This window comes from Lupinus angustifolius, chromosome LG03, assembly GCF_001865875.1.
Source record: "Lupinus angustifolius cultivar Tanjil chromosome LG03, LupAngTanjil_v1.0, whole genome shotgun sequence".
In the NCBI taxonomy this organism is placed as follows: Eukaryota; Viridiplantae; Streptophyta; class Magnoliopsida; order Fabales; family Fabaceae; genus Lupinus; species Lupinus angustifolius.
In genome coordinates, this window is record NC_032011.1 from 22,855,637 (window position 1) to 22,882,543 (window position 26,907).

At 32.7% G+C, this 26,907-nt stretch overlaps 4 protein-coding genes and 1 long non-coding RNA gene across 5 annotated transcripts; 4 read left to right on the forward strand and 1 right to left on the reverse strand.

Annotated features, from left to right (window-relative positions):
• LOC109343717 (probable 1-deoxy-D-xylulose-5-phosphate synthase, chloroplastic) lies at positions 4,180-10,432 on the forward strand. Its single transcript, XM_019582159.1, has 10 exons — positions 4,180-4,426; positions 5,404-5,523; positions 5,607-5,771; positions 5,952-6,102; positions 6,343-6,611; positions 7,241-7,523; positions 8,153-8,445; positions 8,759-9,037; positions 9,236-9,520; positions 9,924-10,432. The coding sequence occupies exons 1-10, from the start codon at positions 4,295-4,297 to the stop codon at positions 10,074-10,076; spliced, it is 2,130 nt and encodes a 709-aa protein (XP_019437704.1). The 5' UTR covers positions 4,180-4,294; the 3' UTR covers positions 10,077-10,432.
• On the reverse strand, positions 7,537-26,422 carry LOC109343724. The gene is made up of 4 exons (XR_002107249.1): positions 26,334-26,422; positions 26,191-26,301; positions 15,208-15,217; positions 7,537-7,546 (listed from the first exon to the last, which is right to left on the reverse strand). It is a non-coding gene; the product is annotated as an uncharacterized LOC109343724 (long non-coding RNA).
• Positions 11,968-18,341, forward strand: LOC109343716 (probable boron transporter 7). The gene is made up of 14 exons (XM_019582158.1): positions 11,968-12,357; positions 13,354-13,462; positions 13,571-13,653; positions 13,794-13,986; positions 14,114-14,252; positions 14,338-14,503; positions 14,769-14,935; positions 15,085-15,258; positions 15,350-15,445; positions 15,706-15,822; positions 15,914-16,221; positions 16,536-16,827; positions 16,938-17,108; positions 17,958-18,341. Exons 2-14 carry the CDS (start codon positions 13,365-13,367, stop codon positions 18,231-18,233), a joined length of 2,280 nt encoding a protein of 759 aa, XP_019437703.1. The 5' UTR covers positions 11,968-12,357; positions 13,354-13,364; the 3' UTR covers positions 18,234-18,341.
• LOC109343723 (cytochrome b-c1 complex subunit 7-2-like) lies at positions 20,346-22,530 on the forward strand. The gene is made up of 4 exons (XM_019582170.1): positions 20,346-20,540; positions 20,617-20,774; positions 20,865-20,912; positions 22,271-22,530. Exons 1-4 carry the CDS (start codon positions 20,447-20,449, stop codon positions 22,337-22,339), a joined length of 369 nt encoding a protein of 122 aa, XP_019437715.1. The 5' UTR covers positions 20,346-20,446; the 3' UTR covers positions 22,340-22,530.
• LOC109343722 (GTP-binding nuclear protein Ran-3-like) lies at positions 23,912-26,174 on the forward strand. Its single transcript, XM_019582169.1, has 8 exons — positions 23,912-23,941; positions 24,038-24,107; positions 24,279-24,335; positions 24,430-24,547; positions 25,123-25,212; positions 25,318-25,497; positions 25,611-25,688; positions 25,989-26,174. Exons 1-8 carry the CDS (start codon positions 23,939-23,941, stop codon positions 26,056-26,058), a joined length of 666 nt encoding a protein of 221 aa, XP_019437714.1. The 5' UTR covers positions 23,912-23,938; the 3' UTR covers positions 26,059-26,174.

A 26,907-nucleotide genomic window follows, 5' to 3' on the forward strand; every position in this document is an offset into this window, starting at 1 on the left:
TATTCTCGAGTATCATCTTAACCCTACATGTATTAAATGAAATAGTTAATGTATGTTTTAGAATCTAGAAAAACATTTAATACTATATTTAGTAATATGCGAAAAATTGTAAAAGAATATAGCATTAGTACTTCATTTTATACCCATAAACCAATATTAACAAAAGTATATATATATATATATTTAGAAATTGAGTTGGTATTGGTTTACAACCCAATTTTATATGGTCCACTTAATGCTAGAGTAATGGATTAGTAAATATTCACTTACAATTTTTTTAATTATTTGTAAGATTTTTTGACTTTCAATGTAACAAGATAGAAAATCAATTACTTGCAACATTGGTTATGATTACTTAACCCAATGGGGTAAACAGATGAACCAAGATACTGCTCAATTATTGAGTTAGTTACTCACATCCTCCTCAAAAGTTAAAACTTCTAATTTCTAATTTCAATATTCAGACAGTTCCAACCAAAACAAAATTGTTAAAAATAATGATAAAATTATTGTCAATTGGATGACTTTTCTTTAGGACGGTTCAAAGCCCAAATTGCTGACTTCCAAAACTTGGTGTAGAATTTTATCATTGTCACTTTCATCTTGAATTTATCTTGCATCACTAAACTTGATTTTCATTATCAGCGAATGTTGCTTCAAGTGATACATGTTTGATTCCCCTTAAATAATGTTTCAGGTTCGAGTCTTATGGATGAAAAAAATATTTATTGGGAAAGTTAGCTTCACATATTTATGAATGTTTCTGGCTTGGACATGATTATCTCGAATGCGATAACAGATGTAAGAAATTGAAAAAAAAACTGATTCCATTTTGAACAATTTTAAATAACCACAATTGATTGTTTATGGAAAAAAGTAAAACATAGAAAGCTTAATTCAAAAAAATTTAAGTGGTACCTTAAATTTTAATATGCAAGTTGAAGGTTTGAAGGCATCAACCAATGTTATTACTACATTATTACTATATCGGACAAAATAATGATATAATGATATAGTGCTTAAAATATTGGTTTATTAATTAGACCAGATATCAATTAATATATTTATGAATATAAACATTATTATTTGTAATATATAACTAAAATATTATTATTAAAATAGATCGATGACTACTATGTTACAAATAAATATAAAAGTTAGAATTCTTATTAGTCATTTGAAAAGGAAAAACAAAAGCAAATATTATGACACTAGCAATTTATTAAGCTACCATATTTATCATAACTACTACTACTGAGTACTCAACTATTGAGAACTTATAATAAGCAGTATATGTCTAAGAACTTTCATAACTTTCTTTAGCATTTTAATTTTTCAAAGAATGACATCACTCATGCATATTTTGGATGTTGAAATCATTTTGCACAATAGTCTATTTTATAAGTTTCAAGGGCGCTGATTCATAAATATAAAAAAAAACTTGCATTAAGAAGTTAATTATGATTCAATACTTTGATACTAATTTCAAACATTATAATTTCCCATGCAATTTTTTTTTATGTTAAGATTCCATAACTAGTATCCTAATTGAGTAGTATGACCCTTGCTTTAAAATAAAAAATATATATATATGCATCTAACTCATGGAATCAGTGAACGAAAACGTGTATTAATTTTAAGAATAATCGTATGGAGGACTTTAAAATCAGTCATTTAGAATATTGAATAAGTCTTAAGTCTTAACCCTTATCTAAGAATTAATATCATGATTACAACTTACAAAGTTGACATAATTAATTAGTCTATATAACTTAAGAACGAATAGTCAAATTTATTTTTTTCTTTTTATTAAACAATAGTCCAATTTATTATGTATATTATGCAGTCCACAGTTTCAAACCCTGCAAATTGAAAATTACCACATTTCTAAATATTTAACAACAAATAAACATTGAAACGCACAACATGCAATTAAAAATTAGTGATTAGTGCTGTAGGGCCCTACTGAATCATCAAAGTCAAATGTTTGATTTCTGGGAGTAACACTTGTTGTGAGAGAAAATCACGACCCCAAAATTGATTAGTTACTTACTAAAAAAAAGTTGAATTTGATACTTTCTCCCACATGCAGCATCATTGTCCCATATACCTTCTCCTGCTGCACCAAACATGTTGCTAGATGGAAATTCTGATGCATCTCCCCAAAAACATTTGGTGGCTATATCATTAAAATTTATAAACAGATTCATTATCTTAGATTTGGCCCATTTAGATTTATGCCAATGTTTGATATAGTAGTAGTGGACTTAATAATTAGGCACCATATAATATACAATTAAACACATGAAAAATGTACCATACATCTTATTCATTTACATTATTTCAAATTATATACCAATCAATTATTATTCTAGTTATATAAAGCTTTACTGGATTCCCAGAAAGACTAAAAAATCAATGATTCAATTCTTATGAATGACACTTATTAAAGGAATATTCACACACCAAAAAAGACTAATTCCTTATCCATAGGGTGAGAAAATACCCTTATAATAATACCAAACAAGTTACCTCACTTGAGAGCTGAAAAATTATTTTCAACTAACTCATCCATACATACATTTTCAAACCAATCACATGTTTTTTAACGTTTTAATAATTTTTTGTCCCAAAAACCATATTGTAAATCATGTTATAAACAATGATATTAAAGCAAAAATAGAAAAAATAATAAATATTTAATTTTATAACATATTTTTATTAGTCTGAGACATGAATTGAGATAACAAATACTTATCTACATATTAGTACCCTATTATCATTTCATAAAACTCCCAAATAATATTACATAAGCCCTTTCATGCTATCTCATTTTCCTTTACTTTATGTAAATCAAACATCTTTTCACTTTAACCATACAACTCTTGAAAAAGATCATCAAATAAACATCACAAATTCTTGGACTGAGAATTTTTTGTGTAAAATTATTAATTATCATGTCTATAAGACCATATAAATTATGTACAACAATTTTTAACTATGGTAGTGTTGCAACATCTCAACATATTTTTTATCTCTCCAATCATCTATTATTGAGCAAAGTTCAATTATGATTTTATTAGGTCTTAAATTGATGGTCTATAATTAAGTCTGTCATATATCCACATATAAATTTCATGCAAAAATTATTTCAGTATTCAATTATTGCATATATAGATATTATCATACCCACACAATCTCATTATCATGTAATCATAATAATGCAATCATATATGACATCAAATTCAAAAGTATATTTTAATTCAAAAAATTTCATATTGAAACAATCATAATTTTATAACAACGATTGTAACTACAATAAAAGAAAAACATAACCATAATTTAAAGCAAGTTATTCCTATTGCAAATATTACTTTCTTAAATATCAACATAATTTAATTTAAATTAAAGCAAATGACTGTTTTGCTTTCAACCTAAAATCTTATATTATTTTAGCTCCTAAAAAGTTTATTGATTACTCATTTATATTAGGTAGACACCCCTTGTACTCATACTATTACATATTCTCTTATCAAAAAAATTGTATTTGGTAGAAAATTCTAGAAAATCTATACTAGTATCAATATGAAAGGATCGAGTTGAATATACTTTATAACTCTTTAACACACCACAATTATAATATGAGTGGAGTTTGATCAATACATTACTCATATTTAGATTACTAAATAAAAACTGTATAATTGTAATGATAAGATAAGGTACAAATAAATGCATTAGCCATAGTATACATGCACAACATAATTATAAAATAATTTGATTATATTTTTCTATAAAATATTTTATATTTTCAATGCAATATTTATTGTTTTTCCACATTTAAAACTATTAAATAATAAACAATATTAAATAGGGACAAAATTCTAACCTTATAATATATATTTAATAAATAAATAAAGGTAATTATTTTATTAATACATATAATTTGAAATAAACATCTTCATTTTGTTTTAAGAGTTTGATTTTTCTGACCAAACACTTGTTGAAATGAATGAAAGTGTAATTCTAGATCTACCAGACAAAAATCACTTTTGAACTTAAAAAGAAAAAGCAATTATGATATGGTTCCAAAGATTAGTGGGTAACTGTAAAAATCAAAATGTTGGTGGCGGCTGAGTGTATATATACTTAGATTCTTCTAATCTCTTTTATCTTCTTTTTCTTTGTCTCTTTTTTTCATTTCTCTGCAACTTCCAAATTCATTGCTTTTTTCATTCTTTCATCTCAAAATAGTTTCATCTGATTCATACTCTGAACAAAGGTTTCTTATTCAATAATGGGTACTGCAACATACCCATTTGGAACTCATCTCTTTCATTCACACTCTTATGCTTTCAAATTTCATTACTCAACCTTCTCCCATTTCCACCTTTCATCAATTACCTTCTTCCATCGTTCTCCTTCCAAGGTTTATTTTTTTTCAAACTTTTTTCATTCATTTTTTGCACCCTTTTGCTTTAATTATTATTTACTGTTTGATATCCCTTTTTGATTTAATTATTATTTATTTATTGCTATTTGTTTTGCTCATAACAATATGGATTTTTGTTCTACCAAGTGTATGAACTAATCCCTTTTGGGTGCGGTCGCCCCTCCCAACAAATGTTGCTCCCATGAATCAAAGCCTCGACCTTGGGGACCCAGTGGGATGAAGCCTCATACTTATTTAAATAAATGAGATGAAGTAAAAAATTGAGAGTTTGAGATGTCTCAGAAGTCAATTCATAAGAAGATGGTTCAGAAAATAGGAAAGTTTACAGCTTTAAGGAATTAAGGTTATCTTATCATGTTAGCATTTGGCTTATGAAAATAGCTTATGATCTTAGCAGCTCTTTTTAGTTTATTTCAGTCTTACCCGAAGGTGGAAGGTCATAATCTCTCATGTGATAATTGTTTACTCAAATTGTGCCCTTAATGTGGTGTTATACATAAAAGGGGAAATTAGTGTGATTAACAACGCGAAGTTCCAATGCCCTCTAGTTCAAAGTTTTACATAATAAGGTGTTAAACTAAGTGGCTTAAGAATTCAGGAGGTAGGGGCTCGCGAATTTTACTTGATGTTGCAACAAATTCATTTTTTGACACCTTTTGTCTCAGATGACAGGCCAAAGGGATGATCCTATTTCCAATTGGTGTTTAGATTAAGAGGGAAAAACGGTGAGCGACTTACGAGATATTTTTTAAATCGCAGCTAAGACATGAATTCGTTTTATAATTGAAGGCTGCTTTAATATTAGAACTGAGGGTGCATTTTGAAATGATAAGACATCAAATATTAGATTCACATTGATATTTATCTCCCTAGTTGAACATTATTTACAACAGAAACGTATTTGTAATTAATTACTGGATGATTCGGTATTACATAAAATGTTTGGGATGCAGCGAGTAATTGATCGAATATGTGCACGGCCTGATATTGATGATTTCTTCTGGGAGAAAGTTCCAACGCCCATTCTCGACATGGTTGAAAACCCTCTTTTCTTGAAGAACTTATCTCTTAAGGTTAGTTGTAATCTCTTCAGGAATTTATCTTTTTTTGTTTTGCTTTTACATCAATATCTAATTCATGACATAATTCTTTGCAGGAACTGAAACAACTAGCTTTTGAAATCCGCTTAGAATTGTGTTCTATTATGTCAGGTACAGAGTTATTATTGAAACCAAGTATGGCAGTGGCGGAGCTGACAGTTGCAATACACCATGTTTTTCATGCTCCAGTAGACAAGATACTGTGGGATGTTGGTGATCAAGTAAGTGTTTCCTTTATATTAAAAAATGCAAGTGCCCCATTTTTATTTATCCTTGTCTTTCTCGGGTGGGAAATTCAATGCAGATCGCACATACTTAACATTTTTGTTGTTGTTCATTTTCTAAGACACCACTGAATGGCCTATTTTGGATAATGTAACCTATTCATTATTTGTATGCAGACATATGCGCACAAGATTCTTACAGGAAGGCGATCCCTCATGAAGACAGTGAGACAAAAGAATGGCCTTTCTGGTTTTACTTCTCGATATGAGAGTGAATATGATGCATTTGGAGCAGGTCATGGATGCAACAGTATTTCTGCTGGACTTGGTAGTTTGTAAAACCTTTTCCCATTTTGATGATATTATTTCCTTCAAATATTTTCAGGCCTTGTTCATATTTTTTTTATTGGCAGTTACTTTTCTGAGTATATGTATGTGGGTAGATATATTTTTTTCTTCTGCAATATGTAAGATCACTTCACATTCTCCTTCTGAGGTGACTTAACAAAACTCATACAAGTGAAGTTTCAAGTGATCTCAAAGTTATATCTTTTATAATATGTTTCAGGCATGGCAGTTGCACGTGATATGAAGGGGAGGCGAGAACGTGTAGTTGCAGTTATCAGCAATTTGACGACTATGTCTGGGCAGGTTTATGAAGCGATGAGCAATGCAGGATATTTGGACTCAAATATGATCGTGATTTTGAATGACAGCCGCCACTCTTTACTCCCAAAAGTTGAGGAGGGCCCAAAGACATCTGTGAATGCCTTGTCTAGTACCCTAAGAAAGCTCCAATCCAGCAAATCTTTCCGAAGATTTAGAGAAGCTGCGAAGGTATGATTCTTTTCCTCACCCTTAAAGAATTATATATATATATATAAAATCAGTTTTCAGTTTTGTTACTACCTGCTTGTATGGAAGGCCAATGCCATGGCATTCAACTTCAAAATGAACCTACTAAAAAAGAACAGCATAACTGCATGATAAATCACTGATAACTTACAGTACAAAAATGCATCAATGCCCTCAAGAGTATAACAATATGATTAGTAGCATGTAAAAAATATTCACTTCTCTTTTAATTCCGTGTCAACTGGGATCTGTCTCTGTGTACACTAGAGAAGATCTGTTATGTCTCTGTCTAAACCATGTATCTACATATTTCCCTCTAGTTATTTAATGTAATAAAATTTTGGGGTGCACCGATGGTTACCTTGTGCTTTATCAATGAACATGATTTATGATAGAACATTATCGCATCATTTGATCCATGTAGCCGACCCCACCTATTGGGACTAAGGCTTGGTTATTGTTGGACTCATGGTTACCTTGACATTCAAAACATGTGATATGTTCAATAATGACTGTTCTTACTTTTAGACCCCTATTTTCATATAATAGTGCTCTGAGTGTCATACTCACATTATGTTTAAGTGAGTCATAATCTGTATACTTTATCACAGGGTGTTACAAAACGAATTGGTAGAAGTATGCATGAATGGGCAGCTAAAGTTGATGAATATGCTCGTGGGATGATGGGTCCACTAGGTTCTACTCTTTTTGAAGAGCTTGGGTTGTACTACATTGGCCCGGTGGATGGGCACAATATCGATGATCTAATTTCTGTTCTCCAAGAAGTAGCTTCCCTTGATTCAATGGGTCCCGTCTTAATTCACGTGATAACCAATGAAAATAAGGAAGAAGAAAACAGTCAGAGAAGTGATATAACAGACTGGCTGCAGGATGGTATTGCTTTTCCTCTTTTCTGTCTTAGTTATATTGTTTGTACTGTCCCATTACATCTTTTCTGTCGTAATTATTAGAAGCTGAGCTTACATGCTAATTCTAATTTTTTGGTTTTCCACTAAGCCTTTCGGAAAATGAAATGTATCACTTCATTTATTATCTTTCTTACTTATAGACCCGATGCAATAGCTTGAAGATACTAACTTACAAAAGGAAACAAATAACCAAACCTTATCCCACCGGGTGGAGTCACCTACATGGATAAATGGACGCCATTGGGATCTATCGAAAACCAAAAAATTCATTAAAACCATTTAGAGGGAGACTTTTGTTAATGGTTTCTCCTAACATTTTGTTAGGTTTCCATCTATCCCTTTTAATATGCTTCCCCAGCCAGCCCTTTGACATGTCTATGATATGAGCTGAAACCGGCTTGGCATTTATGTAGCTTCTTGTCTGGATTGGCGTGGATAAAATCATTTTATATAGGTGTAGATCCATGTCTTCTGAACTCCAGTTAATTTCAGTTTATCTTACTTATCTTCTGGCTGTCTCATTATTTTGAAATTTTGAATGATATGCGATTTAGCCAAACAGATTTTAATGAGTTGCCTATGGTAACTTTTCAGATTCTATTAAATCTGACTTGTTACATTATGCTGTTCGCCCTCGTACATATGGTGATTGCTTTGTGGAGGCTTTGGTTGCAGAAGCGGAGAAAGACAAAGATGTTGTGGTTGTTCATGCAGGAGGTACGATGGAGCCGGCACTTGAACTGTTCCGGGAAAAATTTCCAGATAGGTTTTTTGATGTGGGAACGGCTGAGCAACATGCAGTTACATTTGCTTCGGGTTTGTCATGTGGTGGATTGAAGCCATTTTGCATTATACCTTCTTCCTTTCTACAAAGAGCTTATGACCAGGTCCATCCTTATTTCTGCATTAACTATTGTATTAGTCGCTATATGTTGTTCACAGACAATCGTAGTTTTCTTGGAAAACATGTTTTTACTTGAAATTAATTTTGGAATCTAATAATTTCTTCAAAAGAAGAATTTAATGTAGAGCACAAAGGGTGGACTATATCTAGAAACCCGTGGAACAGTTAACATTATTATCATTACCTGTGGAATATAATACCTACCTAATTGTATGCAAAATGGATGGTTAGTGCACATTGCATAATGATTTTATACAAGTAATTACGATTTTTAACATGTTACATGTCACATTTAGGTGGTCCACGATGTTGATCAACAGAAAACTCCAGTTCGGTTTGTGATTACAAGTGCGGGATTGGTTGGTTCTGATGGTCCCCTCCAATGCGGAGCATTTGATATAACCTTTATGTCATGCTTGCCAAACATGATTGTCATGGCACCATCAGATGAGGTTGAACTCGTGAACATGGTGAGTACTGCTGCTCGTGTCAATGATCGGCCAGTTTGCTTTAGGTATCCAAGGGGTGCCCTGGTTAGGAAAGAGCACACTACATCTGATGGAATCCCCATTAAGGTAATTCGGCAAAACCCTATTTTCCTGATAGTTTTTGTTGAAACATATTACTTCGGGATGGGTAAACTAACTGTCAGTTTGTCGACATTAATTAGCCGTGAGGAAGCTTCATTCATTTTTACATTCTTCAGAAATTTGTCATAATATTAGATACTTCCTTCTTTAATTTAGGCGTGGTTGTAATTTATTCATACACAGATTGGGAAAGGAAGAGTCCTTGTTGAAGGTAAAGATGTTGCTTTACTGGGATATGGATCAATGGTTCAGAATTGCCTTAAGGCTCATACACTCCTTGCAGAGCTTGGGGTTGAGGTGACCGTTGCTGATGCAAGGTTCTGCAAGCCCCTTGACATCAAGCTTCTGAGACAGCTTTGTAAACACCATTCTTTCCTGATTACTGTAGAGGAAGGATCTATTGGAGGATTTGGTTCTCATGTTGCTCAGTTTATTGCACTTGATGGACTGCTTGATGGAGGGATTAAGGTAACCATTTCAAGCTATGCGGGAAGGTTATACTCGATATGGTTTTAAGATTATTTGCGATTATCAACGTCTTATTGGACATCTATTTATAATTGGCTCAAGGATATAAATTTGACAATTAGTAAACTTCTATGCCTCTCTGAATTTCTTGATGGGAATGTATATTTTATGGATTCATTCTCTGCATCTTTCTTTAGTACACAAAAATGTTTCTGTTGTGTTGTATACATATGGCGGAGATAATCTATATCTAAGTGCTGGCACTTAAGATTGATGTGTGTGCACATGCAAGTAGCTTGGCTTGGTTTGGTTTCCCTTTCATACATCATATTGTTATCTTATATTGATTTGTTTGACCAAGTTTATGATATTCTGATTCTTTTTTCTTCACCAACTCTTGTAGTGGCGACCGATTGTGTTACCGGACAATTATATCGAGCATGCATCACCAAAGGAGCAGCTTGACCAGGCAGGGTTAACTGGACATCATATTGCTGCCACGGCATTGAGTTTGCTGGGTCGGACTCGCGAAGCACTCCAATTTATGTGTTCGTAATGTATATGCTTCATGACCCTTTTCCAGATATGATGAATGAAGGTTGGATGAGCTGCATAGGAGAATCAATAATACAAAGGGCTATATTTGGTTTACTGATATCTTTTTATTTGTAATTTTGTGTAGTTATTATGCTTTAAATATATGATGAGAAAAGGATATCATGGATGTCATTTTAATTGTATAGTGCTGATGTCAAATAGAAGGAAAAAATTAATGTGACAGTCTAACAAATCATGGTAATGTGATGTCATTGAGAAATGAGAATGCATTTACTTAGTCAAGCCTAGTGGATGTGAATGATAATACTATCAATGTGAATTATGTGATGCATGAAAGTTTTGTGCAAGAGCCTAGGATGTTATATCTCCTGATGAAATTTTCTGTGGCTCACCTAAGATTTGACTCATTCTGAGAGGATTATAAAATCTAGCATTGTCCTTATAAAGTTTTTTACACTGTCAGTCCATCATTCATTGTTGATTTGTATTACTTTTGTTTGAGAGTAAATGATAATTAACATATCAATGATGAATGCTTTGCTGACAGTGTAAAAACATTTACACTATGAGTGTATACATATTTAATGTTTCTGACAATGGCTAAATGTTATTATAGGATTATTCCATTTTTATTCAATAGGGAACTCCATTGGCTTATGATGGTCTTAACTCTTAACCCCTAGTATGAGTTTATCCTATTTAGAGATTTTATGGCTTTTTTATAAGCTTTTTTAGCCCAGTTTAATAAACTTATTAAAGCTTATAAAAATGTTTTAGCCTATCTCAACAATTTATCAACACCCCATTAAGCTGTTTAACTAAAGCCTTTTATTATGTAAAAAAAAGTGAGACTGGTGCTTAAGCTTTTGAGATTGTTGCTTTTCTATCCCTACCTTTACTTAATTAAGTGTCTTGTTTCAAGTTCAATGTGAAAATCATAGTATACACTGATACTTCGTCCAAATGGCTCTACAGTGATAGAAACAAATAAAATGTTTACATTATTCACTGATACTCGGTTTAAAAATTATTCACTGGAAAAAAATTAAGTATAACCCAAAACTTTACTTGTGACTTACTTTACGGAGCATATCAACACTAGCACCGTCACGCGTATTCAACGAATCAAAACCAAAAGAATCAATGGGATTGGCAAACAAAACATTATAAACAGCAAAAAAATCCAAATGATGGCAGTGTTACCTAAGATTTTACCAACTACCCCATTTGTTGATTCTCTTCCAAATGGTGCTAGTGCTGCTTAAGATTTTATTTCGGTGATTTTTGCTTTTGAACTAACCCTCCATGTGGTCCACTTTTCACATTCACATGCATAATATATCATCCATTTTTTTAAAAACTATTAACTTCATACATATACATATGAATGGTATTATATATTAACCATGTACAAATTTAGCTTAGATTAATTGTAACTGAATCAAAATGAAATATAGACATACTTATCAATGTTTAATTATCTATTATCAAATTGAGTTTTAGAAGTGAGAGAAGAGAAATGAAATTCTTCAGTTTTGAAGGGGAGATGACTTTAAACCATTTTTTTATATATTTTTCCTTCAAATTTCAATTCGTAAACAAATCTTAATAGCCTATTTTTTAGGGGGAAATGATAGACTTGATAATCAAATCTAAATGTACCCATAAGCTTTTCACACCCCTTTATTATTATAAGCAGAATAATATTATATTTTTCTACTAATCCTTCTATCCACATGAAAATAACACATATAACTTATAAATCAATTAATATCAACTTATAAACACATATTACTTTCGTAGAAATAAGATGAATAATATGAGGAATATTCTATTATAGGATATACAAATGGAAGTACCCTTTAGGAGGACTCGACCCCACCAAACTCGGTTTTCTCTCTCACTTTCTAATTCTGCATGGCTTCCATTGTCATCCCCCTTCTTCTCTCTCCTTTCTTTCTCTCTCTTCCCTTAACCACCACCCTCTAGAGAGACAAGAGGGCCCCACCCTCACCTCCATCAGGGTCCACGTGGACCCTTTCTCTTCATTCTGCATTTCTTTTACATTCACTCTCTTCCCATTTTCAATTCATATTTAACATAATCTGCATTTTCATCATATAATTAATATTATCCTATGTTAATGTAACATGCATTATTGTTAACCCCTTTTCTTCATTCTCTTTATAATTCATGTAATGAATTATTTGACTTCTTCAAATGCCTTATATTATTATATACGTGCCGTTTCTGCTGCTGATACGTGAAGCTTCTCAAAAGTGAGCACCATTTTCACGTTCTTTGTTTTCTTATGCTCACAACATCATTTTCATAAGGTTCGGTTTGCGAGTTGGACTTTCGATGAGAACAAAGAGAAAGATAATAGTGAAGAGCCATGAAATACACTTCTGAGATGACTCACAAACTTTCAATTTCCCTTCTTTCCTCTCTAAAATTCGACTCACAAACATACCTTAAAGGGGAAACATTTTGTGAATGCTCTTTTTGGTTACATTCTTTCTATGATTTTTTCCTTTCTCTATATCATGTCCTAGTTGAGTGTGGCATACGTCATGTTTCATATGTTGCATGTTAATCTACACTAGCCCTTGATTTCTTTAATGAAAATATGAGCAAGAAATGGAAATAGATTTCCTAGACTTGTTTTTTGTAGAGAAAGAATTAATGGAATATCTGAAATGGAATATTTGCATATAGACTTTATAGACTTGCATGAGTGTAGAAAGCCATCAAATGATGGTGCTAGCATAATCTTGATTTTTATGTAACTACTATACATTTTAGTTGTATAAATAATAAATAATGAAATCAATGAAGATTGGTTAAGTTGATAAAGAATCGACTCATATTGCACTATCAATATGAGTTTGAATCTCGGTGCCCACGCCTAGTGAGCCACGAGACCCAACTTTTCAAGTAAAAATAATGAAGTAAATTTTGACTACCTTTTCAAGTTGTTTTGTCTACAGAGAAACTGAAGAATGCCCTTTCCATGTCACATTCACATGTATCCAACTGTCTAGTGTCCTTTTCTCAAGTTTCATTTACTGAATTTTGACCCTTTTGGATTTGTTTTTTTATTCTCTCAGGACATTCTGTGTCTTATTTTCTCTTTTGTTTTTATATATATATATATATATGCATGCTAAGAGACTTGATTAGTCAGAGTTTTTCTCAAAATCTTCCCTCTGAAGTTTCTCAATTGCATTCAGTTGTGTGAAACTTATCAGTTGATTTTCTAACTCATTTATCAGCTGTGGGAAGCATGGGATTTGGAAAACCATTCAAGGGAATAGTTCAGGATTTCAAAGGAAGAGCTGCATGCTATAAACAAGATTGGGCTTGTGCAGTTTCTGGTGTCAGGTAAATTTTCTTGCCTATTTTGAGCAACACATTACATACTAGACACCCCCTCAAATGTTGTATGCATCTCAGCAAAATTATGATTCATGTTTCTTTGATTAATGGCAGCATATTAGCACCTACATTCTACATATTCTTTGCTTCTGCTCTTCCGGTTATCGCTTTCGGAGAGCAACTTAGTAGGGATACAGGTAAGCCTCTTTTAGCCATTGATGTTATTCTAAAAAGAAGTAATATAATGAAATTGATGTGCATATATCATTATTATGTATCAATAGCATCAAATCTTTGAAGCCATCAATGTTAATATATCAACATTGTGTTGTTACAGATGGAAGCTTGAGTACAGTGGAAACATTGGCATCTACTGCTATTTGTGGAATTATACACTCAATAGTTGGTGGCCAACCTTTGTTGATTTTAGGAGTTGCCGAACCCACGGTTATAATGTACACTTACCTGTACAGTTTCAGCAAGAATACCCCTGGACTTGGTCCCAAGATGTTTTTGCCTTGGGCTGGTTGGTATGACATTTAGCATTCTAATTCTGTTTCTGGTTTCTCCCTTCACCTTTTTGTTCTCATATATCTCCGGAATCGCGGTACTGCCAGTACATATTTGTCTAACTTATTATGTTAATCTGTGTTGCAGGGTTTGTATTTGGACATCGCTCTTTTTGATACTGCTTGCAATTTTTAACGCATGCAATGTTATCACTAGGTTTACTAGAATTGCAGAGGAGTTATTTGGCATGCTTATTACTGTTTTGTTTTTTCAAGAGGCTATAAAGGTGTTACTTCCTCTATTGCTAGCAAAATAGATTGTGATTTTCGCACTGCAACCAGTAATGAACTTGACAATTGTTTGAACCATAGGGAGTGATACATGAGTTCAAGACACCCAAGTCTGAAAATCCTTTGTTGGAGGAATTTCAGTTTCAATGGCGGTATGCAAATGGATTACTTGCAATCATTTTCTCTATAGGATTAATTGGCGCTTCCCTTAAAAGCAGAAGAGCAAGAACATGGCGATATGGAACAGGTAAAATGATTCCATAAACCTACAAGATTAGTCCTTAAACAGAATGTTTTAGGAAAAAAACTCAGTTATGATTCTTCGGGTGCTTGTATTGTAGTCTTTCAGTAAAAACAGAACATGTATAATAATGCTTTGCAATGAATTCTCTGTTGTTTTTTTTATAGAAAATAGCACTTAAGAAATTGTGATTAAGTTTTGATCAGTGTTTTAATGTTAGAGTTAATTTTTCTCATAACTTCGTTTATCTTCGTTCTGGAATTCAATGCAGGGTGGCTACGAGGTTTTATCGCAGATTACGGGTGTCCAATGATGGTAGTGTTTTGGACTGCACTATCTTATGGTAAACCAGGCCAAGTTCCACATGGTGTTCCTAGAAGACTGTTTTGTCCACTTCCCTGGGAACCTGCTTCTCTCTACCATTGGACTGTAGTGAAGGTATACACAATTAACAAAAAAAAGCCAAGTTCATTCTTAAGAAAGAAGAACTTGATGCTTAGATTTGCATGTTCAACAATGTGAAATCAAGTAGTGGTTATTTTAATTTTATTCAAATCCTAATATCCATTCAATACTACAAACTGCAGGATATGGGAAAGGTACCCGTGATTTATATATTGGCCGCAATTCTTCCAGCATTGATGATAGCAGGTTTATACTTTTTTGATCATAGTGTTGCTTCGAAGATGGCTCAACAAAAGGAATTTAACCTTCAAAAGCCTTCTGCTTACCACTATGATATGTTACTGCTTGGAATAATGGTATGTCATGTTATTTTCTCTTTAAAATTTTGCTTCCTAGTACTTGGTTCTTCCATGTTGATTGAGTTTCCTGACATATCTTTCTTTATAGACTCTAATTTGTGGGGTCCTTGGCCTTCCTCCATCAAATGGAGTTCTTCCACAGTCTCCTATGCATACAAAGAGTTTAGCTGTTCTTCGGAGCCAGGTAACTATCAACGACTCTTGGTTCTTCGGTAACATTTGATGTGCGAACGAAACAAGATGTCCTATTCTGTTTATCTTTGGTTCCACTCCTTTCACCAGAACCAAAATGTTTTTAGTCTTTTGTCTTGTTCTGTTTTATCTATAAAGTATACCAAACATAACTCATGTCATGTTCTAACATGTCTACCAAACACTAGAGTAACCCTTACTTCTTAAACACCGACTTATTTTAGATTCTTGTATTTCACCATGAATTTTCAGATGATTCGAAAGAAGGTCGTAGAAAGCACCAAGGAATGCATTAAGCAACAAAGGACCAAATCTGAAATGTATGGAAAGATAGAAGCTGTGTTTTTAGAAATGAATACAGACCCTACAGTAAGTGTTGTTGGCTTGGTAGCTGTGTATGTGTGTGTAATATGCAGGCATGTGTATAAGTAACACTATGGACGTTTCGAAATTAGTACAGGATAAAGAGTTGCAAGCTTTGAAGAAAGCTGTAATGGAATCTGGTAACAAGGATGGTGAAAAGGAAAATTTTGATCCTGAGAAGAACATAGAGGAATATCTACCAGTCCGGGTTAATGAGCAAAGAGTGAGCAACTTATTGCAGTCCCTCATGATTGGCGTAGCAATTTTAGGAATCTCGGTTATTAAAATGATACCTACTTCAGTCCTATGGGGATATTTTGCATACATGGCAATTGATAGTCTCCCAGGGAATCAATTCTTCGAAAGGATATTGCTTCTCTTCATCACCCCAAGTCGGCGTTACAAGTAAGTCACCTTTTATTCAACGCGTAATTTGATTTTATTTCCTCTGATGGAAACTCGTCTTTCCATTAATCTACACAACTGAAATTGTAGCAATAAGATTCAAAAAGCTAATAACTTATTGGAAAATGCTCTTGAACATCAAAATAGGGACACTTGAATTTTTTGATGTATTGTTAAAATACATGCATATAAAGAAGATAAAAGGTAAGAGATAGAAATAAGTGTATGTGGAGCAAAATAGGATATTCAAGTCTTGGTGTTCAAATAATAAAAGATTATAACTATTTTCTCATTGTTTTTGTGTATTTGCACAGACTTTTGGAAGGTTCTCATGCTTCATTTGTGGAGATAGTGCCATTCAAGACCATAGCTGCATTTACAGGCTTACAATTAGCATATTTCCTGTTTTGTTTTGGAGTGACACATATACCTATAGGTGGAATCTTGTTTCCACTACCATTCTTCCTTCTCATAGTTCTTAGAGAAAACTTGCTCCCAAAACTATTCAACTCTAGGCATCTTCAAGAACTAGATGCTGCCGAGTACGAGGAAATTGTTGGCGCTCCAGATGCTGCCCTTAATATGAAAAAAAGTTTAAAGCTAAAGGTACAATTGCTTATTCATTTCTTATCATGACAAATCATGATCATTAGTTTTGGTTTTATATTTTTGTATGTTCTAAGCTTTTAACTAATGACTTGAACTTGTTTGATCAGGAGAAAGAGCCACTTGTTGGTGACACTGATGATAACGCAGAAGATGATTACTTTGATGCAGAAAAATTAGATGAGATGACGACAAGCAGGGGAGAGTTGAAACTTAAAAGCTTCAACGATAGAAACCGCGCGCGTAGCCTTAAGAGCTTCCGTGATGACAAAAACTTACAGGTTAAAAAGACATAATCCTTTTAAGTTTTCTACCTTAAATACATCTTTAGTATTCACTATGGTTGTCTTATGAAGTTGAACAGGTTTTCCCTGATGATGCTGTATGAATATGATGAAACTTCTATTCCTGCATGTTTTTTAGGATGTAGTATGTGTTAGCTACTACTATAGTTGATTATGCTCAAGATTCTTGTGTAGTGAGTTAGGTAGAAGATTATCTTAGATGTGAAAAAAGTATTCAGTTGTGATAATAAGGAAATGCAAAAGGAAAAGTGTTGGAACATGGTTTGTTGAAAGCCATGAGTGGGAACTTTTGGGTGTGAAATATAAAAAACACCCAAATCCCACATAACTCTCAAGTCCCACATAGAGTTTTGAAAAAGAAAAAAAACAACTCTCAAGTCCCACATTGGGGGGACGGCGTGGTTGATAGTCTGCTTGCACATTTTGGGCAGTGCCATGAAACGTCTTAAAGAGAGCGACCTGTTCGTGACTTAGTAAGTAAGTATTATTTCATGCCATTTAGAATTGCTGCAAGTTACGGTAACAACAAAAAGGAAAGAAAGTAAGTGTCAATATGTGATCTGCATCATATCCCCTCTCAGCCTTCTGCAGCAAAAATATTGACCAATCTTCAGTGAAATTGATTAATCTTATGTTCAATTCACCAATCATGAAATCAATTGTCCTTTACCAATTTCCAGCAACATTGACCAATCTTGAACTTATAGTCAAGACAAATAGACCAATCTAATATAAATTTGATTAATCTAAGGAATAATTGACCAGATGGATTGAGAAAATCAAGTATGTACAAAAACATATAGTGATGAAGTTGTACATTTGCAGGGTAAGTTGGAGAAGAAGAAGAAGTTGGAGGAATTGCAGAATGCATTTGCAGAACTAAGGCTTAGAAAAAATGAAATGGAAGTAAAAGCAATGAAGGAAAATATGGAGCTGAAAGGAACCATTGAGAACCTTGGAGCTATAAATGGGTTATTGGAGGATGGAATAAGAGCATTTGAAGAGAAATATACAAATTTGAGTTTACGTGTTGCTAGATTGGAACAAGAACGTATGGAACTTTTAAGGAGGGTAGCAACTATTGATGATGATGCTACATGATATGTTCTTTTCCTACAACTTTGGAGGGAATGTTGGAAGACACAAGTCTTTTATATTATTCTCTCGGTTTTGATTTGTATATTTGTTATAGTCATTCTCTAATTCTTTCAATTAATTTTGAGGTGAGATTTTCAGAGCATCACAAACTCTAACAAGTTTGCCACATTAAAAAATAATGAGATTTCGACATATATCAATGTGCTAATGTTAGGGAAATAGTTTTAGCTAAGTTATCTTTTAAAATCCAATCCCCAATTAGGAGGAAGTAAAGTTGAAAATGAATCGAACTAACTTGATATTTATTCGAAATCTGATTCGTTATTTACCTTGATAAACTTAGTTTATAAACCAAACAAGTTAATCTTGAGCTAAAAATTAAGCTTATTAAATAAATGAGTTGACATTGAGCTAAGTCATTAGATTCATGAGCTGAATTGATTATATATACCGTGCATATATGTATGTTGCTTATCTATCTTTAATTTTGTATATATTAAATAAATAATCATCATTTGAGATGACGAAGTGAAATAATTAAGCTAATGAGTTAAACTAAATAGTTCATGAACTCTTGGTTAAATCAAATCAATTCGAGCTAACGAGTTAAATCAAACAGTTTCCGTATTTCAAACGATTCGAATCCAATGTGGAAACATAACTCATTTTAAACTCGAGTTAAGTTTGAAGTTGAACAAATCTTTATCAAACTGAACCGAGTTGAACTTTGTTTCGACTCGGTTTAGCTCATTTCCAGCCTCTAGAGAGAGACAAAATTGAGTAACAAGGGCTTCCAACTCCTTTCCCTTTAAAATGAAATAAATTCATCTATAGTACTCAGAATGTGAGATAGGGTAGTTTTTTTAAAATATTTAATTTAAAAAGAATACAAATTTGGACCATTAAAATTTTATTTTTGCCATGTGTCAAAAACCGAGAGAGGAGCCAAATTCCTTTAAAACTAGCAAGTTACCCGTGCATTTGCACGGGACGATATTTTTTACCGCATGATTAAGAACACATATTACATGTGCATTTATGATTAAGAATATGTATGTTGCTCGTGCATTCGCATGGTTAAAACCATATATGTTACCAGTGTGTTCATATTGTTAAAAATTATTAATTATATATAAAATCATACGGTCAAACCATACGGTTTAACTGTTTAAATCGGATAAACTTAATATGGGTCATCTACTGGTTTAACACCTTGCTCGACTTTCTCAACATTGTTTTTTACACATACATAACATGATATAGTTAGTAATATCCTATTAATAGAAAAATCATCAATAAATTTATAATTTCATTATTATTTGATTCTAAAATAAGATTAGTATAAAAATAAATATTATTTAACTCTAAAATAGCTACAAACAATATGTTATGATTCATTGAGAGATTGACACATGTCATTGAGAGATTGACACATGTCATGAGGGACCTTTAGTTTTGATGAGAGGTTGACACATGTCATAAGTGCTTGAGAGATTGACACATGTCATGAAAGAGTTTTTTTTATTATATAGGTAATAGATGTTTGAACCAAAAAAAGTTTGAACACTGTTTGTTGGACATTTTTTACAACTAGGCATGAGTGTCCATTTTTGGGCCTGAATGAAAAACATAAAACTTTCACATTTCCGTTAGAAAAAAAGTAAAGTTAGGAAGAAGGGAAGTGTGAAAATCATAAAAAAAAACATTTAAAATATTTTTTGATCTCTAGAAAACTTATAACATCATCAACAACAAATAAAATATATATCACATATTATCTTATAATTTATTATAACTCTATAAATAAAAACAACATATACATTTCTCCTCACTTTTCCATGGCCAAAAATAATCAAAAATTGTTTTTATTTAAGAACAAAATCAGAAAATAAGAATGACACGATGAAAAAATAGAGTAAAAATATTTTTATTTGATTCAAAATAATCTTAAGAACCTGGTTGCTATTAGTAATATTTGGATTTAGTTCTTACAATTTTTCTTAGTTCTAGTCTAAAAGATCCAGCTCATAACTTGCCGAGATTTACAAATGTCTAGGTTGACGCAAAACATGTTGGGCCCAATTCCCGGCCCACCACTACATCAAGTAGAAAAACGAAATGTAAGAAACGAAATGGCATTACCATTGTGTGAAAAAACTGAAAGGGTTTGTTCCTCTTTCTTCTCTATCGTTTTTGATTGATAATATCGACAAAAAATGGCGTCGTTCTTGCAATCATTCATTGATCCTAAGAAGAATTGGCTAGCTGCTATTCACATGAAAACCATCTCAAAGCGCCTTCGCAATTACGGTTTTTATTCTCTAAACCCTAATTTTTCAATTTCTCATATTTTCATTCCCGTTTCTGAATTTTATTTATTTTTTAGGGCTCCGATACGAGGATCTATATGATCCTTATTACGATCTGGATGTGAAGGAAGCTTTGAATCGGCTTCCGAAGGAGATTGTTGAGGCACGCCATCAGCGTCTTAAGCGTGCAATTGATCTTTCAATGAAACATCAGTATCTCCCTGAAGATCTTCAAGTAATGTTTCATTTTCGTGAATTGATTTTAATCTATTTATGCAATTGTATATCTAGTATTTATGTGAATGTAATTTTGATTTGGAAACAGGCTGTGCAAACACCATTCAGGAGTTATCTTCGGGACATGTTGGCCTTTGTAAGTCTTGTAATCTTATACATAGTTAAACATTTCATAAAAAAAAGGTGGCGTAGTATACGTGGTTCCGACTTAGTCGTAGATGTAAACAGTCTATTTTCTGTGATTTGAACCAATAACCTGCACACAAAAAATAAGTTACTGTTGTGCTGAGGTTTACCCTCTTATCCAAACATTTCACGCATACGCATTTCCTAAATACTCTTTTTGAGGACAAGAGTTGACAATGTTGTGTGGTTAGTTTTGAGCATGCTAAACTCAAGTGTTATTCGGGTTGTAATGTTTAAAGACCTTGATTTAATCCTCCAAAGGTAATAGTGTCCTGCCTGTAGTTAACAGTTTCTAAGAAGTTGCCAATTGTGTCCGTAAATTCAACACTGATTTGCATCATTCATAGACTTATTTTTGCGCTAAACTTTGGAAGTTCTAACTAGTGACATCAGTCTCTTTGAAGCACTAAATTGAGGGCTTACTCTAATCTAATGTTTTTTAAATAGACAAAGTTGCTACTAGAGACAAGATAATGGTAAGATAAAGCAAAAATGTAAGTGAGAATAAATAAGATTGATTCAAATTAAATCATACTAGTAGATTTTACTCTAACTAATTTCTATCTTGTTTTTGTATGCATGTCTTGCTCTTAAGTGCATTGATGATAAGATTGATAGAGCCCCCTATTTGGAATAACTGGTTGGACTGTGGGAGCCTTGTGCACTATGTTGCCTTTTTTTAATAATTTTTTTCAGAAATATGTTGTCAACTACACAACCTCTTTTTTTCTATCCCAAAAAGAAGGGGAGAAACTATTGTCTATATGACTTCACTTTAATAAAGTACATAGTTGGTGAAACAAATGCATATTTGCTACATAGATGCATATTTTTAGTAGGGTTTTTTTATTTGATCTACTTGTTTCATGGTAGTTTCTCAACTCTATCTGAGAATCGTTTTACTCTCTCATCCTTACAACAGTATTATATTGGCATGATTGGATATGCTTCCAAACTCCAAAATACACAATTCCTTTTGGCCGAAGCTGATTTTTAACTACACCAAACTTCGTACATTTCTTCCTAACAATACTTAAGAAAAATATTTTCTTTTATTGTTACTTTGGGAATTAAAAACAATATCTTACTTCACTTATGACTTTGAGTTGGATGTTTTTGTAGGTGATTGCTAAGATTGATCATTATACTTTTCCTTTTGAGCATTATGCTTTAAACTTATGCTTCCTGTTGTGCATTATGTTTTAGAATTATACTTTATGACCTATGTTTAATTGGAAATTAGGAAATAAGAAAAACCCAATCACTGCCAAAGTTGTTACTAAATGCTTTTTCACACACATTTTGTAGGTGAAGAGGGAGAGAGCAGAGCGTGAAGCTTTGGGAGGTCTGCCTCTATATCAACGAACCCTTCCTTGAGCTCATCATATCTTGCTTGAAGCTACTTTGATTTGGGGTGGACTGTTGGTAGAAATTTTATTAATATCACATTTTTGAGTGGCACTATCTTGTCATCAGTGCTTTCTAATAAATATGTAAAAACCTTCAGTTGGTTATGTTGTTTGGCATCAAATAAACTGCTATGCCTTTAAACTCACTCCTCTTGCATTTGCCCCTTTCTTCTTTTCTTCATATGCATATTGGAATTAGCATTGCTTATTTGAAGGGATTTACATCAATATTTTGTGGATAAACATGATATATAATAAAACATTATGGTGTTTGTTCAATTTATATAGCTAATCTCATTTTTTGCCTAAATTGAAATGAGAAGAGATTCTGATTTTGTCAAATTGGGGGTGGTAAGAGATGGACATCAAAAAGCCCCTAACAGATGGTTCTAATGTTCCATACATTTTTAGGAGGTTTTTTATTATTCAAAATTTATGCGTCTCTTGCATGATAAAATTATGTTAGAATTTGACAGGAGTGAATCATTTTCTTTTTTAGCTAACGCTGTATATAATTAACCAGTGTAATAAAGTAATCCATTCCTACAGTATAATTGAGTCAAATTTGGGAAACAGCAGAAAGTTACGCTTGGATGAGGTACTTGAACCAAGTTTATGGGAAATACGGACGATTGAAATCTCTTTTACCTACGTCATAGTAATTGTAAAAAAAATGATAAGCTGAGGAGATAGAAAACAATAAGTTGAAAGTAATAATAAAATGAAATCAATTTTATCTATTGTCCACCCTGTATCAGACAGACCCAGTTTTGAAAGGAATTAAGCAAAGCTACTTTCCCACTCCATGCATCTCCTGCTTCTGTTTCCTTTTGTGAATGGCGTTGGCTATTTTTTTAATCTTAAAAAAAAGTTACAAAAAGACCTGCGCGGGGTAAATTTTGATAATGGAAATCATCTGTCACAAAAAGATGGTGTCTCCAATTGAATTTTAGTTAATAATATAAAAATAATAACTTTTGTTTTATAATTTTTAAGTGTTATTTTTTTATTAGATATAAACATGAATGAAGACAGGTGATAATATTTTGATGGATTTGAGTTTGAATGGAAGGTGACTAAGATGATGGTGTGTTGAAGCGGTGAGTTAAAAAAAATCAGCTTGGAAAAGAATAAAATAATTACGGAAAAGGAAAGGAATATGAAAGATGATAAATAAGTAAAAAAGAGAGAGTAATATTGATAATATAACATCAAAATTGGGGTGTGAAACTAGTATTCTACAAACCCTACATAAAATAAGTGAATGCATGTTTAACATGATTTAACCCAAGAAACCAAAGTCCAGAACATGTTGCAAACACGAAGCAACCTTATAAGTTTTGTGACCCAAAAAAAATGTGGGGCAAGCCCAATTAGTAGTAGAGAAATCGAAAAAGAAATGCGTGGAATTAAAGCGGAATGTGATTAAAAAATGAGATGGTAGAAATTGCTGCGTATACTTAACGCTGAGATCATAAACCCTTCCATTATATAAACCCTCGCTCCATCTTCTTCTTTAACTATCACTCACTCTTTCACTTCTGTTCTTCGCTAACCCAATCATATCATGGTTCACTACCTTCTCTCTCTCTCTCTCTCTCACATTGTTATTCCATTTCAATTTCATGAAAGAATTTGTGTTGATTTCTTGTTTCATTCCTTTCAGGCTCTCCCTAATCAGCAAACTGTTGATTACCCTAGCTTCAAACTCGTTATTGTCGGCGATGGTGGAACAGGTTCCATTTCTCTTCTCTTAAACCATTCTATTTTCCTAATTCATCTTTCAATTTCAACAATTTCTCCAAAAAAAATTAATTGTGTTTAATGTGCAGTGTTTTTCTTAACTTCCCAATGGTCTAGGTTTTAGGTTTTGGTTTGATTGGAATGTTGATGTGTTCGTTTTGCAGGAAAAACTACATTTGTGAAAAGGCATCTTACTGGTGAATTCGAGAAGAAATATGAACGTATGATTTTTTTATTTTTTTAACTTTTTTTAGTAATGGTTTAACGGCTTAAGTAACTGATTCTTCAATGTTGTGATTTTATGATGAATAATAGCGACGATTGGTGTGGAAGTTCACCCATTGGATTTCTTCACAAACTGTGGCAAGATTCGATTTTATTGCTGGGACACTGCTGGCCAAGAGAAATTTGGTGGCCTCCGAGATGGATATTAGTAACACTCTCTTTTTTATACTATAATTATACTCAATAATCATATTTTATATGCTTTCAAATATGTCATTCATATCCTACTTTATTATGTCTCTGATTTTTAGTTTACACTGTAAAGTTGTAATGTGTAAAAAAAAATCTTTTGTTAATGGCTAATATGTGTGTTTGTGTATATATATAATTATCTGCATGCATGAACTTGTGGTGAATTTTGATTTAAACATTTTTTAGGGTGCTTCTATTTGCATTATATGGGCTCTCTCCCCTGCAAATTTTCGGTTGTTAAATCTGTTACTTGTCAATAGTTATAATTGATGATTTGCTGTGATTTTCACTCTACTGTTGTGGCTTTGCATGTCAATTTCTTGTTTGGTAGTCTTTATTTATCCCTTGGGATAGCTGATTGTTTTCAGTATAAGACTTCCATCATTTAAGAACCGCACTTCAATATTTTAGTTTATATTGGAAGTGTTTGTATAAGTTGTTCATGTGGCCATCATATGAATTTTCTTTACTTTTGTTTTTATGTTTGTTTTGCTCTGTGTACTGTTTTTAACATGATGTGTTATCTTGCAGTATCCATGGGCAATGTGCGATTATAATGTTTGATGTTACTGCCCGACTGACATATAAAAATGTCCCTACCTGGCACCGTGATCTTTGCCGGTACATAACTTTGAACCCTTTTTTATTACTATTATGTCTCTACTTTTGTCAGCAAAATGTTGGTTACATTAACTTATGGGCACCTTCTTCCTATCTGCTTTTCAGAGTCTGTGAGAACATCCCAATTGTTCTTTGTGGTAACAAGGTTGATGTGAAGAACAGGCAAGTGAAGGCAAAGCAGGTTACTTTCCACAGGAAGAAGAATTTGCAATACTATGAGATATCAGCTAAGAGCAACTACAACTTTGAGAAGCCATTCCTCTACCTTGCCAGGAAACTTGCTGGGTAGTTATCTTTTATTTCTTCTACCTTCTTAGGCTCTTACATAAGAAATAAGAATACACCGAACTTAAAAATTCATATCAGATAATGTATTGCTACTTGTGTCATTTTTGCAGTGATCCTAACTTGCACTTTGTAGAGTCTCCCGCATTGGCTCCACCTGAAGTTCAAATTGATTTGGCTGCACAGAAAAAGTAAGCTTTCTTTCTTGAACTGAACATAGAACCAATGGTTCCTATTCTTGCTGTACTTTGTGATGGTTTATGGTGTAGGTTTTGATCCTTTGGACGCATAAGTTCTTACTGTTTGAAACATTTATAGGTTACAGCTTTTTGTGTATTTTTAATCATCTAGTTTTTGTTGTTTTTTGTCCTATTTTGTAATAATTAGAATTGGTAGTTTTTTCACCATATCATCACCATATCAGAAGTCCATAAAATCCGTTAGTTTTTTCATTGTGATCTAAAATTATGTTTTGGTGGTATTTTTCTCAGGCATGAGGATGAGCTTCTTGCAGCTGCTACTCAGCCCCTTCCTGATGACGATGATGATGCATTTGAGTAAATTTTGCGTCCATGGACCATTTTATTGCATTGCTGAAGTTGTGTATGCTACAATATTTGTTTCCTGGGGCTTTGATTTATTGAGATATCAGAAGATGTGAAATTCAATCCTTTATGAGATGTTTTGGCTTACACGGTGTTTAAGGTGTAACCCATCTCAGTGATGGGGTTTGATGTTTTTATCTAAGTCTTTGATTTTTGGATGTTCCTTTCTCATTTTCTGGATAAATTTATAGTATGGTGCCTGTGAGGAATGAATAGCGTGGCTGGCTTGACATCACACAAACATCTTAATGATTCAGCTTTTTACAATTACCGATTAATGAAATCAATAAATAATGAGAAGTAATATGAAGGAGACGTTTCAAAAATTGATCTAAGAAAATGTTTTTGGTGGCAAGGTTATTTCAAATTGGATTAATTCTTTATCCATGAGGTAAAGGATGCCCAATATTACAAAAAAAAAGTCACTGTCAACTTTTCTTCCTTCCATTTCCGTATCTCCCGCTTCTACTTCCTCAGCCAATTTGCTTTGATAGTCTAATAACTCTTGATATGATCACTAGTAGAACATCCCGATTTAACTAAATTTCATTACAATAAGTCCCTACAAAGTCAACTAATATGAATCTATTGCAAGCTAGTTAGAACAGTAATAGTGTGGTTTTGAACCTTATTCCTTCAATTTCAAATCTCATTTGTTTTTCTTTAATTTTTGTTTTAATCTTTTTGTCAGTTTGAAATTTTAATAAAATAGTCTTAATACATTATGTTACATATAAACTTCACATAACTTACTCAAGTGATTATATCATCATAAAAAATCTCATCCACATTTAACGTTTCATAA